This window comes from Melanaphis sacchari, unplaced genomic scaffold, assembly GCF_002803265.2.
Source record: "Melanaphis sacchari strain LSU unplaced genomic scaffold, SCAv2.0 Contig45_pilon_pilon, whole genome shotgun sequence".
In the NCBI taxonomy this organism is placed as follows: Eukaryota; Metazoa; Arthropoda; class Insecta; order Hemiptera; family Aphididae; genus Melanaphis; species Melanaphis sacchari.
The window spans coordinates 708,852-728,190 of NW_020271303.1; the positions used below are offsets into that span (position 1 = coordinate 708,852).

General features: G+C 32.7%; 1 protein-coding gene across 2 annotated transcripts; it reads right to left on the reverse strand.

The window, feature by feature from the left end:
* Positions 1-480: 480 nt before the first annotated feature.
* LOC112598203 (protein mesh) lies at positions 481-14,961 on the reverse strand. Of its 2 annotated transcripts, XM_025344599.1 has the most exons (17): positions 14,527-14,961; positions 11,250-11,857; positions 11,002-11,139; positions 10,738-10,906; positions 9,909-10,020; positions 9,680-9,825; positions 9,404-9,597; positions 9,161-9,306; positions 8,292-8,706; positions 8,062-8,209; positions 7,124-7,450; positions 6,847-6,983; positions 6,599-6,728; positions 6,149-6,442; positions 5,874-6,056; positions 840-975; positions 481-718 (listed from the first exon to the last, which is right to left on the reverse strand). In XM_025344599.1, exons 1-17 carry the CDS (start codon positions 14,885-14,887, stop codon positions 565-567), a joined length of 3,798 nt encoding a protein of 1,265 aa, XP_025200384.1. In that variant the 5' UTR covers positions 14,888-14,961; the 3' UTR covers positions 481-564. The 2 variants fall into 2 exon arrangements, with proteins under 2 accessions (XP_025200384.1, XP_025200383.1); XM_025344598.1 differs by lacking the exons at positions 481-718; positions 840-975 and adding an exon at positions 996-3,929.
* Between the last annotated feature and the right edge of the window lie 4,378 nt (positions 14,962-19,339).

Sequence of the window (19,339 nt, forward strand, 5' to 3'; positions counted from 1 at the left end):
TTTGACGGTCGATCGACTATAGTATATAATATACTATACATATATATAGATTTTTGGTTGGATTGAATTTAAACGATAACAAAAACATTAACCTCGTGTAATTTTTTTTTTAATCAAAATACTTATAAACGAAACATGCTTTACGTAGTATACGTACTAAGTACTAACACAATATACGTATATTATACATATATCAAAAAAAAAAAAATAAAAAAATACCTGACATTATTTTGGCCTACTATTATTATTATTATTATTATTATTATCATTGTGATCATCACACGTTATTATTGTAATTTTTTTTCGACGCTTGTATACTTTTATTTATATTATCATCATTGTGTATTTATAAATATGTTAAATATTTATTTTTCGTAAAACCGTGTATTTTTGTATTTATATCTTATGACCAACATATAATATTTTGAAATCGACATTATTATATAATTATACTATATTATATTATATTATACTATATTATATATTTAAAAATTGTTGAAACAAATTAAAAATTAATTATTACAAAGTGTAACAAAATTATTTATTTATGGACGACATGGGTTGTCAGTTAATTTCCGTTTCCCTCTGATGACTTTCCTGGACCATAATCGTCCTTTCGGCGTCCGGTTGCTGCTGCAAATCTTCGTCACCGATTTGGTTAGGAGCGTCTTCAGGGAACTGTCCCAGTGATTGACGTTTCGACAGACCTTTCAATCGACTGAGTGTCGACCGAAAAAAAGAAATTCGTAATGGATTTTAAATGTTAAGTCTCGCAAAATCGTTCCCCTTTGCAACCATCAAGGTCGGTTGGTGGGTCTGGTGCTGTGGATGGTACTCACTTAACCGTCTGCGCCTTTTTGGTCTTGACAAACACTCGGTAACCGACGCATATCAGGATGAGGAACAGTGGCCCCAACAGGAGCAGCATGATTGGTACGATCGTCACCAGGGCCCTTGACGAAAACTCTTGATGACCTGTTGCGCGAGCATGGACAGCGCGATTAAACAATATTATGTACATTGTACACTCTTAATATTATTTGATTTCTCATTAGAAGCAGTGCAGCACTACCCGGACAATAATTAATTACCGGCTCGCTGAGTATTCAAAGTGCAGCGACCGTTAAAAAATAAAAAATAAAACGATTGTTTTTACTTTTTAGTGTTTATTATTTTCCATATTGTATGGCCATACCGTAGCGTCGAGAAAACAGTGTAAAAAGTAGTGCTATATGATTATTTCGAGATTTCTACAGACCAAATTGTGTTAAAAAATAAATTCAAGCCACTGCAAACGTAACGATGATATTTATTATTTAAACCTAATGAGAAATTGTGTCGTTTAAGAGAATATTTTCCCTAGTTTGTTTATAATTTAAAATCTTCTAACATCAATCCCGGATTAATATAGTCGTTCCACTTGTGCTACTTTATATTATTTATCTGTACTCGGTATAGTCCATAAATATGGTTAGTTGATGATTCATTGATTAACGTGACTTTTCGTGACGACATCTCTCATTGTCGAGTCCAATTTCCGGTGTCTAACATAAGAATATTACGACATTGTGTACAATAGTTTTATTGTAATCGTAAAGTTACGAATATGCGCTGAGCGTATAAGTGAGTAGCGGCTGTGAGATTTGAAAATTCCTCGCGTGTACCTAAATCGACTAACAGAGATGATTTTATTTTTGGTTTTAAAATCATATTCGTATTCGGCGCTGGCACCCGACCCGACGTCGTCAACAGTACAACGAATTACTGTACCTACACTCGAAAAGAAACAACACACACAGTTCGTGCGAAATGAAAACGATTGCGATTTAATTAATACTTTGAAACTTAATCGTTAAATTGTACAAGGGCGTACGATTGTCATACAAAATTAATAATGTATTTACAATCGGTGTTTATGAACAAACTATAAATCTATTTATATATACAAACATAATATAATAAGGAAAATATTGAAAGCCGAATTTTCATTCCACATGATTGTCATCGCGGCGACGTTTATAAAAATTTTTGTTCGATAAACTATGGAGTGGTACCTATCGATTTCTTCGGTACTGCTGATCACAATCACTGTTTGGAGTTTTCTAGACTGAGCAGGACACGCTGTGGAATATTTTTGTCGCGTTTTGAAATTTAAGGGGGTGGGGGCCTCAAAGAAGAAATTTAGAAACAACGTTAATATATAATAATTCATTGTCGCGCACGTCGTATAATAAGCGAGAAGACGGTTGGCCGACTATAAATACCAAACCGTGGCCGGAGAGAGGAGGTTCCGTTGTAGTAACGACACTAAACTAAATTAGGGTACGTGTTTTTATAAGTGTAATGATGACTTCAAGGCTTATCGCCCGAGTCGTTTATTCAGCCATTCGAGTGTTCAAACACCGATAAGTAAAGCATTTAAAAAGTTTGGGCGTTTAATACTTCCGTTTTTATTCGGGTTCATAGTATGATTGATTACTTCACAGTGGTGTTCTGCAACATAAACGTAATTTGGAAACTATCCATTATATTATATTATGTACCTACTACATTTTTTAAACAAATTTCATAGTCTTTAGAATGTTAAATTTTGATTTCACGAAACATCACTTGTCGACGGTATCACTGAAGAATTTAATGGACTGATGGAACGAAACATAAATGCATTGGATGATAGAACGCGTTGACGATTACAAATATTTGATAATTAATACCGATTAGTCGTAAAATTGTTCCGCTTAATAATTATTATTAAACAATGATAATAAAAAATCCGAGTAACCGCGAGAAATACATACGTACAAAGTCACTGTATTGTGTTATGGGTAACGATTGATTCGGACGCAAGGTCCCGAATAACATATACCAGAGGTTCTCAACCTATGGGTCGGAATCATTTTTTTAGTGGATTGCGTTTCATTTTTTTAGATATGTGTTACTTTTTCCCGAATAACTAAAAAAATAAAATATAGGTCATTGATATTATTGTGGGTAGTCGTCAAAATTTAAATAATTTCCAAAATGGGTCGTTCACAAAAAGTTTGAGAACCTCTGACATATATTATTCGGTGGTTCGTTTTTAAGTAAATGTTTTAATTTAATTTCATGTTTTGTGCACCCACGCAAACGAGTCCCGCAGACGATAATGTTTTACATTAATGTGTAGTGTTTTACTATTATATTATTTGTCAATGTCTTATGTAGTACCGCCGCCGCTTCATGTTTGGAATGAAATTTCGTCCTTTCACACACACACATACACGCACATATACATATAAAAAAAATGATTATTGTTTTCCATTTTCAAAACGAGTCTTTGAATCTGGACGGCAGGATCTGTCTTTGGACCGCTACTGACGGTCCTGCGGGCGACCTCCATCCTGCAGCCGCGTCTGCAACTGGCGGTTGCGGTGGCGGCGACGACGTTGGCGATCCTGGCACGTAAATGGCCGTCCTCTTGTCCACCTTGTCCAGCTGTCCCTCGTACTCGGCGTCCAGGTCCCAGACCTTGGTTCGGTCGAAGTCCACTTCCGGTTTGCCGGGCAGCGGCTCGTGCGTCCGGTACACGGCGTCGTACGACCGGCGCGGGTTCGTGGAACTGGGCACCGAACTGACCGGTTCCTCCTCGTCGGTGGACGATCCGCCGCCGCCGCCGCCGCCACCACTGTCATCATCGTTTTCCCCGTTGTCGCGGCGGCGCCCCTTATTCTTAGCCACGGCGCCAGCCGACGACAGGTCGACCGTGCTCAGAGCAAGCACCGAGTTGCGCCTCTTGGCCGCCTGCGCCGTCTGGTACCGCAGACTCAGCCGGCCGCTGCGTCGGTACATTTGGGATACCACGCAGCAAATGCCTACCAGCAACGGTACTATGAAGCACGCAATCAGAGCGATCGTTGTCCACGCGCTCCGCGACTCGTACTCGATGTGACCTTTACACCACGTCATCACATCACTCTTATATATTATTGCGTTTTATAATATTGTAAAATACATCATAATATATATAAATGTATTTTAATAGTTTTATGTTATCATGTTGTCATAAAACCAGTGGCGTTTTTGATAAGTTCGGTAAGGGATGTCGTACCAATGTACCATCAAGATATTATTGTTCAGATCCTAACGTAATATCGACGCAAAAAGTGGTGGGAGCGAAGTCGAAGCTAACGTCCATACCGGACGCTAACGAAAATTTTCCGATATTACAAAATCTCTAAAATGCTGTTATAAATCTGTGAAATTATCAAATTTTTTTGTTTTGTTTTGAGGGGTTGGAGAATGGTCTAACAATATTTAGTAGGCTTAAATTAAAAAATAAGCTATCAAATATTCTTACTTATTAAAAAACCTCCCCTCAACCAAATCAGATAAGAATATTTAATTTTTATGTGGATAGTATATACAAAAGTACGGTCACATATGTGTAGCCCGGTATTAAAATCATATTACCTAGTTATAGAAGTCAGGGCCGGATTTAGAAGTGTGAAGGCTCTGAGAAAAAGAGTTAGTGTTTGATAAATGAAAATTTTCGTTTTTTAAATGTATTCTATGTTTATACTTAGTAACACAATAATTATGCATCAAAATAATTATATGCACTTATTTTAAAAAGTTTTTTCTGAAAAATTTCGAAAACATTATACAATTAAACAGTTTTACTGACTAAGAAATAGATGGCGTTCAGTCTCAACTACTTTTTTTTAAGTTATTAAATTACTTTTTTATTGCAAAAAATATAATTTTCTAGCCAACACAATAGAAACAATTATAATTTTAAGTGTTTACTGAAATCACGTATTATATGTATAAGCTGTACAAAGAAAAGCTGATGTAAAAAAAGTGTTGTGATTTTATGAATATAAGAAAACACCTATAAACGTCAAAATCGTTTGATATAAATTATTCATTTAATTGATGAATAAAAATGAATACACTAACAGACTTTCAATAAAAAGCAAAAGTATTATTAGATGATATATGATTTTGTATAAATTCTGTATGTTGTATATATTGTCCGGGTTGTGGCTTTACTAACGATTTTTTCTTTTTTTTTTTTTAACACTTATGAAAGAAATTCTATGGATTTTAAATGCTCATGTGTAGGCAAACATTTTGTCAAATAGATGGCAAATAGGACAAATGTTAAAAATTTTCGAGTCAGAGCTCCCTAGATCAGTGTTTCCCAACCTTTTTGTTATGGCGACCCATAAATGTACTACTTGTTAGTTACGCGACCACCCTCACTAACACTAAAAAAAAATGCTTGTATTTCACTGAACTGTCTGATAAAACTGGTTGACTGGTACCAACGGATGTGGTTTTACAAATAATAAATTTATCCATTAGAAAAATTAGAATATAATATACATTGTATAAAATTTGAGTATTTAGAAATAAGTGTCTAATCGTAAACTAAAAACTTTTCGTTTGTACCTACACTCGTAGTTTCTATGTACTGCTTATTGCTCAACGAAATAAAAAATTGACCAATACCACATAAACAGTCATTAACACATATACTGATAACTGATAAGATAAAAATATAATACAGACTTTATAGTAAAGATATATTTATATCTACATTGTAGAATCTACAGTACTAACGAGACTTCAAATTATTATTATACGTAGAGGTATCAAATAAAACATAAGTAAGGCATTTAAAAATGTTTTGTTAAAATTATTTTCATGTATATTTTAATTAAAGATCGCGATTGGCGACCCATAAAAAATATTTCGCGACCCATAGATTGGGAAACACTGCGCTAGATTATGGTCTATAGTATTATAAACGTTTGATTTTTTTTCAACTCGAAATTCGACCCTCATTATATTTTTATCGCAAGTTCAAAATGTCAATTGTTGGCACTTACGTAAGCATTCCGTGTACCCGTATTCCGGTATGTCCCATTTACCGTCGGACGAACAAGATCTTCTTTGGTCACCAATCAACACAAATTCTTGATTACACTCGAATGTCACCTTTGTGTTGGGTACAAACAGAAAGTTACTTTTTCGTCCGAAACGTGGCGTTTCCAAAACTCCGCACGATATAACTACAACGGTTTATACAGTTAATAAAATATAGGTGTATATATTATATATATATATAGGAACGGCGCTTTAAATTAAGTTTATTTCTTATTACCTCTCTGTTTACTCATTTTTTTCGTGTTGACGTATCCGTCTTGATATTGTAACGTATAAAATGCCAAATCCCTATTAAGACTAACCGAATAATCGTATTTACATTGATACGAGTCGCCGCAAAGTTCGTTGGCTTTTTGAATGTCGGCAGATCGGTTAGCGGGTATAATGAGTTCCGGAGTGGATTCAAAAACGGGTTCAAACGTTCGATTCGCATAATAGCTGGCCGTTCGACCGTATTCACGAAAGAATAATGCGCCGCCTTTGTTCTTTTCGTCTCTGTCTTCTAAAATCCCTATGAGAAAAAATAATTATATAATATACAAAAATAATATTGTTATATTGTTACAAGATTACAAAAAAATAATAATGAAAAAATATGCATTATATGTAAATAATAATTAATATGTATGTATATTGTCGTTACTCGTTATACTCATTCATTACTCACAATTGGAAGCATACTGCTTGTGCACTGATTCGAAATCATACGTATTAGGATGTACTATTGAACTATCAGGTAAAGTAAAATCATCGGACTGATCAAAACTCCAATTACCAAACAATCCTCTAGTTCGATTCTGTGTAAAATAAAATAAATAAGTACAAATGCGTATTCTCTACCCAAAACTCGTAACGGCCATAAACAATAAGAAATGGAGAATAAATAGAGAAATTTTAATAGTTTTTAATATTTACGATAAACTGCCAGGGCAAATACACCCGAGTAGTCATGAATCCTTTGTTTTCCAATACTTCTAACCCAGCACCAGATTGAAACATGACTACGATTTCGGACTGGTTTAAAACGTAAGAAGGCGCGTAAACGGTCACACCTTGAAACGAATTAAAAAAAAAATTCACAAATATAAAACGGTTTAAAATAATCACTTCCGATCGTATCCAATAACACCAAAATATTAACAACAACAACAATAATAATAATAATAATAATAATAATATATTCTTAGTTTACCGTGAAAGTGTTGCACCTTCAACGCCGGTCTGTCGAAGTACACTCGTTTACCATCGGCAAAAACGTCCAATCTATACCTCCACTGTGCCACTCGGGGTCGCAATCGGACTTCAATTACGGTGGACGTGTTATCGCGGGAGACTACGGACGTCAGCGTGGTGGCCTTTACCGGGCCGTATATGTTGTCCGGCAACTGTTCGAATCTGCCTTGCACGTCGAATTTGAACTTTTCTGAGTCCACGTGGACCAACACGAACTCGCCTTTACCGTTGAAAGTGTACTCGAGATCGTCGAAAGTAATCACGTGAGGATCGCCAAAGACGGTAGCTATATAATTGTACACGGTCACGTGATTAGCACAGTGTTATTACAGTAGTGCAATTTATTTGATTGGTATAAATTATATAGTATTTTTTTTTTTTTTTTGTATTATCTCTTTTATTTAGAATACTAAGAATAACGCTTAATTTCATAATTTTACAAAAAGCGTGTTTTAAATTTTAATACATAGTCGATTAAAAATTATTACTTTTAACTTATTTAATATTTTTTTACTGAAAATATTCAAGAAAATACGAATTATTAAAGAATCCAACTCGTGCAGCGATCGACCCTGATGGTCACCCCTTATATTATAAAATACCACGTTCAGCTCGATTTCAACGTATTGGAAATTTTTTTTTTTTTTTTAATTAGAAAATTTACAATTTGTGTAACAAAAACAATAAGTAAATGTGATAATATGTACGACAAAACAATATAATATAATGACAGAATAGCATGATAAGGGCGACCAATGACCATCCTATGATAGAACCTTTCAGATTTAAATTAAATTATACATATTGGATAAGTTTAGCACGATTATGTACCTAGATCGGACTCCGCCCCCCCCCCTCCAAACCACGGTTTTCGCGCGTTTACGTTATCACACTTACCCACATAAGGCGATTGGTATGCGACGCAATCTTGAGACGGACGTCGTTCGAAACGGTATGTCTCGCAACCGACCGCCTGCTCTTCCTGCCACATGCAGCACGGGAAAAACGGGCTCATGTCGTGAAACCACTGGGATAGTGTAGGCACCTGGAACACACGTCAACGTTTCGTCGTAACAAGAAATTGTTGGAAGGTCGAGCGCGCGCGCGCATTTTCCGCCAAAGTTTACCTTGTTGGCCTCGGTCCACGGTAAAAACCCCAAGTTGTGCGATCTTCTTGGCCTCGAACCCCACTGCTGGTCGTAGGACAACATGAGGTAATTGTTTTTGTCGTAGCAGCACTGCTGCTCCGAGCCCTCCATGCTCGGCGCACCGGTGGTCACGCAGTGCACCGCGCCCTTGTTGTACAGACACTGCGGGTTGGCGTCCCGGTCGCAGTCGGCGTCCGGCAGGAACCGTCCCCGGTCAACGAGCGCGTGGTCTAGCGTGCACGGGCACTGGAATATCTCGGCCGCGAAGTTCTTCAGATACCTGTCGTTCTTGATCCAGTTGTCGCACAGTTTCTCGGGCCAAGAAGACCCGTGCCACCGTTCCCACTGCGGCGCCAAATACCACGCCAGAGGTACGGGTTTGCTCCACAGAATCCTATATACACGGCACGATTAACAACGGATAAACGTCAACACTGTGTGTGTGTGTGTGTCGGACAACAATCCAAATTACGCCGGAGAAATTTGTCACGCTGAAAAGCTCGATTTTTCAGCTGTTGTCAGTGGGTTTTACGAATCCGACGGTGCGTCGACACGGAGAAATAGCAAAAATTTACTTTGGGCGATATCTTTGCGCCGTAACGGTTCCATTGAATCTATTTCGTTTCGCAAGAACTCACAGTTGTTTACGAATTAGGCTCTTCGACTTGCGACATTAACCCGGCATAATTTGGATTAGGGGTTGTGGTGAAACCGAACATGCGTGTAAAACTAATAGTGGTTGTAGTGGTGGTGGGACAGTTCGTCTGGTTCCGTTGAATTTTAGTTTAAACAAACATTATCGAGAGTATTTTATATTGTGTGTATGTTAATAATAGAAAGACGGTTACGGAGAAATCGAAATGCCGGAGTACATCGTCGGATTGGTCAGTTTTATTTGTAAGAATCCGAACGTCAAGTCTAGGTTTTTGGTGTTGTCGCGGTCTTCGAAGGCATCCGGGTTTATGATGTATTCACCGGAATTGGGAATATTTTTCTACGCAAATACAACACAATAACATTACATAGGTAGTCGGTCTATACAACAATATGAAAACCTACGTAAGTTGTGTAAACGTTTAACAATCACTTACCGCTATGACATCGATGAATACGAGTTCGGGCGCGATCGTCACTTCTCTATAACCGTAAAGCGATATCTCTATTTGTGCGTCAAAATTCGTAGTAAGATTTTGTTTTTCCCAGGTAATTTTTATTTCTTTAGGCTTTCGTTCTCGTATCGCCGCGTCTTGAAACCGAATACGTTCGGTAGCTGTGGCTGGGGTTTCTGCGGAAAAACATGAAGAAACAATGTGAACAAAACTTAACATAATACGAAAATCGCGAATCGTTTGCCGATATCATCATACCCACAAAGTATTTTCCTTTCCAGTTGTATTTTTCGTCACCAATCGCCACGTCAAATATAACATAACCTTCGGCCATTAAAAACGGTTGAATGCAAACTGCGCGGTTTCTATTCACTACGGTGCCAACAACTTCTTCCGTGTCGAATCTACAGTAACGCACATACGTAAACCATATTTTACTAGACCTTTTATTCGGTAGATTTAAGCTAACTAAAAATGTGTAACTTACTTGCATCGTACTTTGTCTCCGGGTTCAAAACATGGACCGGTGATATTGACGACAGTGCCACCCAACATGTTGCCACTTTCCGGTGCAAAAACCAACGGCAAATTCGTACCAGCTGAAAATCGAGAAGAATATAATAAAATGTATTTTAGAAAATTTTAAAGTAGATAAGTACTAGATCTAATACCACTATTTTCAAATATTTAAATACTATTTTAGGTATATAACACATTTTATATAGTGGAAATAATGCTTTGATTTTCAACTTCAATATATTTTCTAGTTAAGAAAATTGGAATTTCAAAGAGATAAAAATTAAAATTTCTAGTACTTTTTAAAAAGTCAGGGAAAAAATTTTCTTTGAATTTTTACACAAAACTAGTTTTTGATAAAATCAAAAACCGAATTAACGTATTGTATACTTGAAATATTCATCGAATATTTATGTTCATTTAGAATTTTTTTTTACACAGTATTATTTAAAAATTATTTTGAATCTTTTTAAATTACTCGTATTATAATAAACATTTGATATTTGATTTTTTTTTTTAAGTTTTTTACTATTATTAATATTGATGAAAAAAATGCACACAATCAATATAATTTAATATAAGATTTTTCATAAGTTTTTATCATGGCTATTTAAAATTTTTTAGAAATGATAAGATTAGATTAAACAAGTATACTTGTTGAATTATTCTGTATAAATTCATATTTATGTTTGTAACTGAAAAATATTAACTTTTAAAGAAGATTGCAGTATTTTTTTTTATTTTTTTTTTATTATTATTTTATACATTTTTTATGCAAAATGTACAACTGATTTACTGACCGATATCTTTGTTACACGTTCCTAACATAATGTTTTCGTCAATTCTGAATATGTGTCGACCCGGAAAATTATTGGCCCAACCACGACCCACTAAATCTCTAATAGTCGATCTTTGCGAGTAGGGATAATACTCGTAACTCCTAGTCCCGTTGCCAGCGTTGAATCCCACCTAGAGCATAATAATAATGTAATATTATCTCCACACATATTTGACACGGTATATTATATAGAAACATTCATGTAGTGATTTTTCAATCAACTCACAAAAGCTGGTACTCCCCCTTCGCCGCCTGTCGTATCGCCACCGGCTTCTGTATGACTAGTCCATTGCATGTCTGCGTAATTGAATATGGCGTAAGTGAATACTTCGTCGGTGGCTAAGACCATTTGAAACGTATTAGTCTGAAATATAAAATATGAAAATTGCATTGTTTAGTGTGTCAGCGTTTATTAAATTGCGAACTAGATATAGGTACTCAATAAAATGCAACTATTGCATTGTTCGTGTTTACCCTGTAAAGAGAATTGTCAATTCCTCCGGCGAACGACATATTTTTCCACGTAATGATAGCCGAGTGTTTGGGTACAAACGAGTCGGCGCCGACTACGCCTTCTCGAATATCCCACATTAATCTCTCTCTCATTTCCACTCCGAATTGATCGGTTCGAGCCTGCAAATCCCTCTCCAGGCGGAAATAAACTCCGGGTTTGCGCCGATCGATATCATCAGTTCTAAGTGAACCGATTCGACACTTGCTGAAGAATATGCCGATGAAAGACGGATCGTTTTTTTTTGGCCACTCTTTAATCGGAAATGACAACGGATACCGGTAATGCTTTGGTGGATCGCTGAATTCTAAATAACCGTTCATTGACACCCGAGTATAGTTAAATCTAAAACCGAAGAACGGCAATTGAAAATTAAAATTTTTGTGAATCTGAGGCATAGATCCGTGTATGTCGGTTTGATAGTCTCCTAGATCATTATCGCCGCCCCTATCAAAATACCAATACATAAACTCTTCGCGGATTTCCGCCAATCTCATTTCGGTCAAAACGTACGGAGCTGAACCAGCTTGTAATCTTAGAGTAGGCGGCGCATATCTGGATGCGAAACTATCTGTAATATAAAATTAAGACTTAAATTTTTTAATAAGAATGTATTACACATATTATACGTACGTTTAAATAACTAAAATAAGATATGTATTACAAATAAAAAAATGCTGTAAATAAAATCGTTTTTTTTACAATAAAATATAAGGAACTATAATATTTATTTTAATAGACCGTATTATAGTTTAATCAATTAAAACGAGTGTGCTATATTTTGAATTCCTGTACTAATATATCAAATAACATTTTTTTTTTTTTTTTTTTAATATAGCTGTATGTATTCAAATAATGATCGTATTAGCTTTGGTATTTTCTCGTACATGTATAATTATTCATGAAAAAATCTAAACTATAGATATTTATGGGTATATAACACCTTTACTTAAAATGTAAACAAGTAATATAATTTTTAATATTGAACAAATTTCGAATACTATTAATCGCATAAGTGATAAAAAAGTATGAGTTTAAAATATTTTATCAGCTAATAAAAATAATCAATCAATATATATGTATATATATATAAATATATATAGCAGGTTGCAGGTAAGTATTTAGTTAATAACAATTTGAATCATAAGCACATTTTCAGATACAACAATATAAAAGTAAATACGAAACGTATAGGTACAACCAATACGGCAGTATAATATTATGTTTTATGATTTTGTCATTGTGTAAATAAATTACAACAGGAAACGGTTTGAATATAAACCTGTTATGTATTAAGTTAATATTTTTGGTGATGAAATTTGTAATAGTCACATCACACTCATAGTCTTGCCGAACAGTGAGCCTATACTAGAGATAAAAACAAATATAATTATAATATGACACACCATATACTCCATAGTCCATATAAGTATATATATATATATAATCCAACTATATATTTATAATACATAATATTAATATCACCTAACTTATGTTTATTCATTACTGAAACTACGTATAGTACATTATATTTTTATTTTATTGGTATTAAATTAAAAATATTATGTTTAACAAACATGGAGGAATTCTTAAATGTAATTATTTAAAAATATACACCGAGTATACACATAAATTGAGAATATATTAGAAATACAAATTGAATTGATACAAAAGTAGTTACAGCTTAAAAATGTATTTACACTAATTGGTCGGACGATGCGCAACCTGCACATGACTGTACACGCATTAATTATATTTAGTTCTGAGATCTGCAATTGTACCTACTCTTTTTAATGCAATACCTACGTATCATAATCATATAGCATTCCAATTTGGACTCACTAAATTACATCATAATTACCATAGCGAATATTGAAATACTTTAAAGTAAACACATATCACCTAATCTAAACAAGAATTTAGGGATTTTTGATTTTAATTACAGCTGTAATAATGTACAATATACATGTATAGTATTAATGTATATACAGACGGTATAATGTTACGTTTATTAGACTGTAAAAATATTAGGTATTCATGATTTTTATTATTCAACAATAAGTACCTAACTAATTTAACAACGCATTAAAATATTTCAGAGGTATATAATTTTAAATAATTTACCTTTATAAACGACGTGACGTTTTGATTAAGACACAATATTGTTTTTTATTTTTTGTTAAATAGTATAATACTATTATTAAGTCTACAGCGTTTGGGTTGCTAAACAGTTTAATTTGGTGTTGAACAAGTTTATTTTACTAGACCATGTGAGTACTTATTGTAGTTAATGCACATTTATTCACATTAATTATAATTTACGGACTAATATTATTTTTGCTTTTAAAATTCATGTAGACCGATTTTTATGTTTTAAATATATTTTAATATTATAGTAAATTAAGATTATTATTATTATTATTATTATTATTAGTTATATACCAAATCATATTTGTATTAAGTATCGATCATAATAATATATTCGATTATCTAGCATTATATTATGGGCTATGGGTTAAAAGTCTTTTATTTATAAATTTGAATTGGGACCATAGGGGCTAGTACCGATTTGAACCATTTCACACCCCCATCTCCCATATCCTATTACCATAATTTATTTGATCAATAAAATCGGTAATAATAATATTTTGGGTGAAATTCATTATTGAAAGGCTCTACCCTATCCATAGTTTGTCTTCGACTTACATTTTAGATGGCTATAACTTAGATGGGTTAAAAGTCTAATTTTATCTCAAGTATAAAACTTTGATAGAAAATGTGTTTCAAATTAAAAAGTAACGTATTAAAAAATGTTTTTATTATACTAACTAAATGAATTTGTTAAAATGCTTGCACAGGAATCACGGTACTATTATATAACTAGTTAATTGAAATCCATATTATAGACAATTGAATAAAAATAAATGGGTTTTGCTTCATTGGTCATTCATTCATTATAGTGGATCAATAATAATTATTGACATACCTATATCAATCGATTAATCTAAGTGACACTCAATTTAGCCTTTTTTTTATCATTCAACTAATAATTTATTTATAAATAATAATTTTATGATATTAACAATAAGTTCATTTTTTAATATTTTGAACCAGAGGTTTCCCCTCTCTATGCCCCGCGGTCAAACCTACACAGTCACACATAACTGTACTCTGTACAAACCGTATTAAAGTAATACATCATACATTTATTTACGTACATTATACAAAAATATTACTTACTATAATTCTGTCTTTCCCGAAACATGGTTGGGTTTTGATTAAAATTTTGATTTCGCTGTTGTTGTAACCGCTGTTGTTGTAATTGTTGTTGTAGTTGTAGTTGTTGTTGTTGTTGTTGTTGCAGTTGTTGCTGTTGTAATCTCTGCTGTTGTTGCTGCTGTGCCTGTCGTTGGATTTCTTGGAAACTGTACGATGGACGGCTGAACTGTTGGTCGATGAGGTCCTGCGGCCTTTGCTGTATCTGTTGCCAATACGCCTGAGCATTTTGATCGTAAGGATTGTTAAAGTCATTTTGAGTGACCACCGGGTACGCGTATAGTGCTAAGCACGCAACCAAATAATAACAATAATTATTCGCCATTCGGTGTAAATAACCAATGTAGGAATACGACCGCGATCTATAAAAGCTGTCGGACGTATAATAAAAAAATATTTCAAATACGTATCTCAAACCACACACACATACGAACAGATAAGATTTGGAGAAAACAAATATGGGTGTAGGTTTATGCGTACTGTGAATTCGAACCACTCGAAAAAGTTTATCTAATCAATGCATTCGTATTTTCAAACCACTATATTATGTTACTCATGGTTTGCATAATAAATACTAAAGTGATGAAATACTTGGACAAATATAATTTAACACGTTATTTAAAACACGAGCGCTATAATGACATACGACGAGGATTTACAATTTTAAAGTGATGTGGTATCGTAGGGTGTGCTATTACATTATTAATTATTTTGGTATGTAGAATAGATTGTAAATACATCACTGCTAAGTAGGCATCTAAAAATTATAAACAGGTCTAAACTATTCGAGCGACATCTGACGTATACCAAAATCTAAATAAAGTTATAGCCGCTATATTATATTAATTAAGACAATAAATAGGCACAATAACTTAGTACAACTAATTGTAATAAAACGTATAACAATTTATTTATTTGTAAATAAATAAAATAGGTAATAGAAAGCTGATAAAGCAGATAAATAACTTATTGAGCATTTAGACTTATTGGGGACTATTGGAACGTATTTATACATATCTATAATTATAAAAGCCTGTCTGAGTCCTGAGTGTGCGAGTGTAAGCGATCCTCTGCCAAGTATGTGGTTCTAAAATTTGGTACATGATTAATCCATATCTGAGTATGTGCACCTTGAAACATTGTTCTTAAATATTGCTTTTTAAAGAGGGGCTCATAAAAGGATTTGTTGACGAGCAAAAAAACGAATACCTATATTATTTTTAGTTTGTTTAAGGTTGCCGACTGCCGTTCATTGGTTACAGAAAATAAAAAATGTATTATAATAATTTTAGACCTGTATTTTATATTTAGTTAAAACCATCCAAATTTAAGACAGAATAAGTCCACTGCAGTATTATTGAATTTGTCACTATTAACGCCGTTAAGGATCAACTATAATTATTAATAAATATATACACATTACACATGTAACGCACACGCGCGTGTATGGTGCATATATTAAATATATTATTTATAAAATATAATATCTAGGTATACATTTTAACTTCAAACTGCAGTATAATTAATACTTTCACTTAATTGATTGTTTGATTAAACTGATCATTCATTTTCAATCTTAAAATGATTTCATATAAAATAATATAGATATTGATAAATAATAATATAATTTTACGGACAGGCGAATGCAACCGTCGCACAGAAAACGTCGATTTTACTGGGCTTCGGGAGATTTGTCAAGATCATAGACGGAACCAAAGCGTATACAGGGTATACGATGGCATCTCCTAAACATAATAAAAAGCTATTTACATACAACCATTTTAGATCCTGAGCGGAGTGAGTCATCGTGCGTAATAAATGGTAGGTACGTGAAACACCTGACAATTTGCAGTGTTTTTAATAATTTTATTTTGTGACTTTCGCTACTAAGTAGGTGTTACACATAGTAAAATAAATATTGAAATAAAAATGTTTTTATGCGGTGGGGGAAGGGTGGTTAATATTTGCAGAAAATTTGCATCCCTGAACAAGAAGGCTAGCTCCGCCCATGGTTAGGACATATGTTGCGTTTGAGCAGACTAAGTGTAGGTAGGGTACGTATATTTAAAAGTTTCAAAAGTCAGTGTTTGAATAAAATATGTTATACCCGTGTATTTAAGTGGATATATTTGAGCGTGCGTGCGTATTGCTTAGTGAATTATCCTAACTAATATAACGTTATAATATATTAATATGTTACGTACGTATCAGCAAATTTGTCGTCTTGGACCTTCGTCTTTATCATCACGTCGTGTGTTCAAAAATATATTGATAAACAGATTTTTATAAACGAAATAATATAAAATAGAAATTATACTAAACGACTTATAAGATTGCAATTTAAACATTATACGTTAATGATATAATATTATGATTCGTATAGTGTAGACAGTTACTAATAATTATTAATACAAGTATTAACTTCTAAAAATGTATGTAAGCCACGCATATATTCCTGTATGAACCAAATTTAAAAATAAAGTTTTGAACGTTGTTTAACTTTTTTCATAATTTTGTGTAGTCTTTCAATTTGGTTATTAATTAGCAATTCCTGAACAAATTGTGATGTTTTCTAACGTTTTGCCCTGTATTGCGTTGTACAATATGTCAATACCTACTTTATATCGTACCTAAATACGTATACATAATTACAGACGGAAAATCTTCACGTAAATAATATTAATACACGCAGAATAAACATTTATCGTTTATACTTTAATTCGTTAAGTTTTTATTTTATTTTCACTTTGATTTCGTTCGATTAGTCAGAGTTATAATTTATCTCGTAAACGTATGTATTATGTATGCATTACAATTTCATCGTAATAAAATAATCGTATTCGCTGTGCATCATCACTTTTTTTAGTTGTGCGCGTTAAATATTATATACATTGAAAGGGTTATTATCTACTATTATTACAATGCGAGCATATTGTTATTGTTATAAGAGTACGCGCTCACATTGTTCATTCAAAGTAATATCTTTTGTGACTCAATAGTTGTGGAACGCCACTTTGACATGACGTACACAGAAGCAGTTAATTGAATATTAATTTGTATGTAAACGCTTTTTTTGTTAACTGTACCAATACATATTGGTCATATTGTATCATCATATTTCATCGTTTCAAGGGCACTTAATAATTCGAAGTTTTCGGTCATATGTCCATGTTTGTGACTTGAAGAGCGTTTTTGGAATTTTACATTACAAATTCACTCAAATTACACTGTATGTCTGTATACCTACACTGATTTAATAAATTTACGTTAGATGTATTATTATATTATATATTATTACACAGTTATAAACACGCGTGTTACTTGCATTTTTCTACCCATTTAAATTTCAGTACATTATTTTAATTTTGATAATTAATGACATACGCGAATGAGCTGCTGGAATTGCGACAAATTTAGTTGAAAATGCTTCCTTTGATTATGAATGTACTTGTATAGCATGTCCAAATTGCACGTTGTTGACGAATAAAGACTATAAAAAATGTTCGTTTTTCTTAGTAAAAATCAGAAAAAATTACTGTTCAAAACCAAACAAGCCTTAGAAATGATAATATAATTAAACCTTATGTATCTTATTCTATCGTTGATATAGGGGGTCAATACATTGATGAATCCACATGACTTAGTTTTAACCTTGGCTGATGACAAGTGTGTTACATCCATATTTTATATTGAAATAAAATAAAAACGGGCGGAATACCTATTGAGTATTGAGATTACGTAATTTGACATATTTTTTACTTAGACTTGTGGCTCAAGAGTCAGGATAATATAAGATGTCTTATTATAAATTTAAAAACAATAAAAAATTATTAAGCTTGGAAAATGAAAAAGACTTGAATTCAATATTAATACTTAAATTGCCAAAGTTTGCTATACATTTTCAAGTATAAGAGTCAGGAATAAAATCAGAGAAAAACGATTATAAAAGTATACTTACTCTACACAAGTATACACAACACATAATTTTAATAATTCGTGATTTATTATTAAAATCAATACAAAGCTAGGATTCTTAAAATTGAACACTGTATTGAATTACTTAAAGGCTTTAAGTTAAAGCAGTAAGCATTTCTATCCAAAATTCTTATAGTACCTAATAATTATTAAAAAAATATAATTTATAGTTTTAAACATAAACAAAACAACATAAACTGAAATTACATTATATGATCTTAAACTAATGGTTGTTTACTAAACAAAAGTCAAAAATACTCTTACAAAAAATATTATTTTTATACTTTTTAATTAATACAATGTTTGGAATCGTATACATCAAATTTAAGTTTTTTTATTAAAATTATAGACATTCCAATACAATAGCAAATATTGTATTGTAATTTAACTAAAATTAAAGTTGACGAAAATCTATAAATAAAGTTTATGGTAATTTAATAAAATGTATTATATGTTAAGTCAAGTTAATTATCATTTTGGTAAATAATTGAAGAAATTATTTGTATTAATCTAAAACCAGTTGAATGTAATCAAGAGGTTAATAAAATTACCATGTATTTTTAAAAGTAAGTAGTTCTATGAAATTTAGATAATGTAATAACTAAATTGTTACATTAAATTGAAAACATACAAGTACCATAAATAAATAACTTGTGTGTCTAAATCAATTAAAACTATAAATTAGGTGTAAGTAAATATTATCAAGATCTCTTGTTAAAATAATAATAATAACAATACCTATTTTATAACTAAAGTATCATAAAACTTAATGAAAAAATAAATAAATAAGAGAACAAAAAAT

What these genes read in the sequence shown, in the direction of transcription:
- LOC112598203 (XM_025344598.1), bottom strand. Translation starts at nt 14,887, where the DNA reads ATGGCGAATAATTATTGTTATTATTTGGTTGCGTGCTTAGCACTATAC. An exon ending in TATTCATCGATGTCATAGCG is followed by an intron (nt 9,307 to 9,403) that starts GTAAGTGATTGT and finishes GTATTTGCGTAG; the next exon opens with AAAAATATTCCCAATTCCGG. An exon ending in ATTTGCCCTGGCAGTTTATC is followed by an intron (nt 6,729 to 6,846) that starts GTAAATATTAAA and finishes TATTTTACACAG; the next exon opens with AATCGAACTAGAGGATTGTT.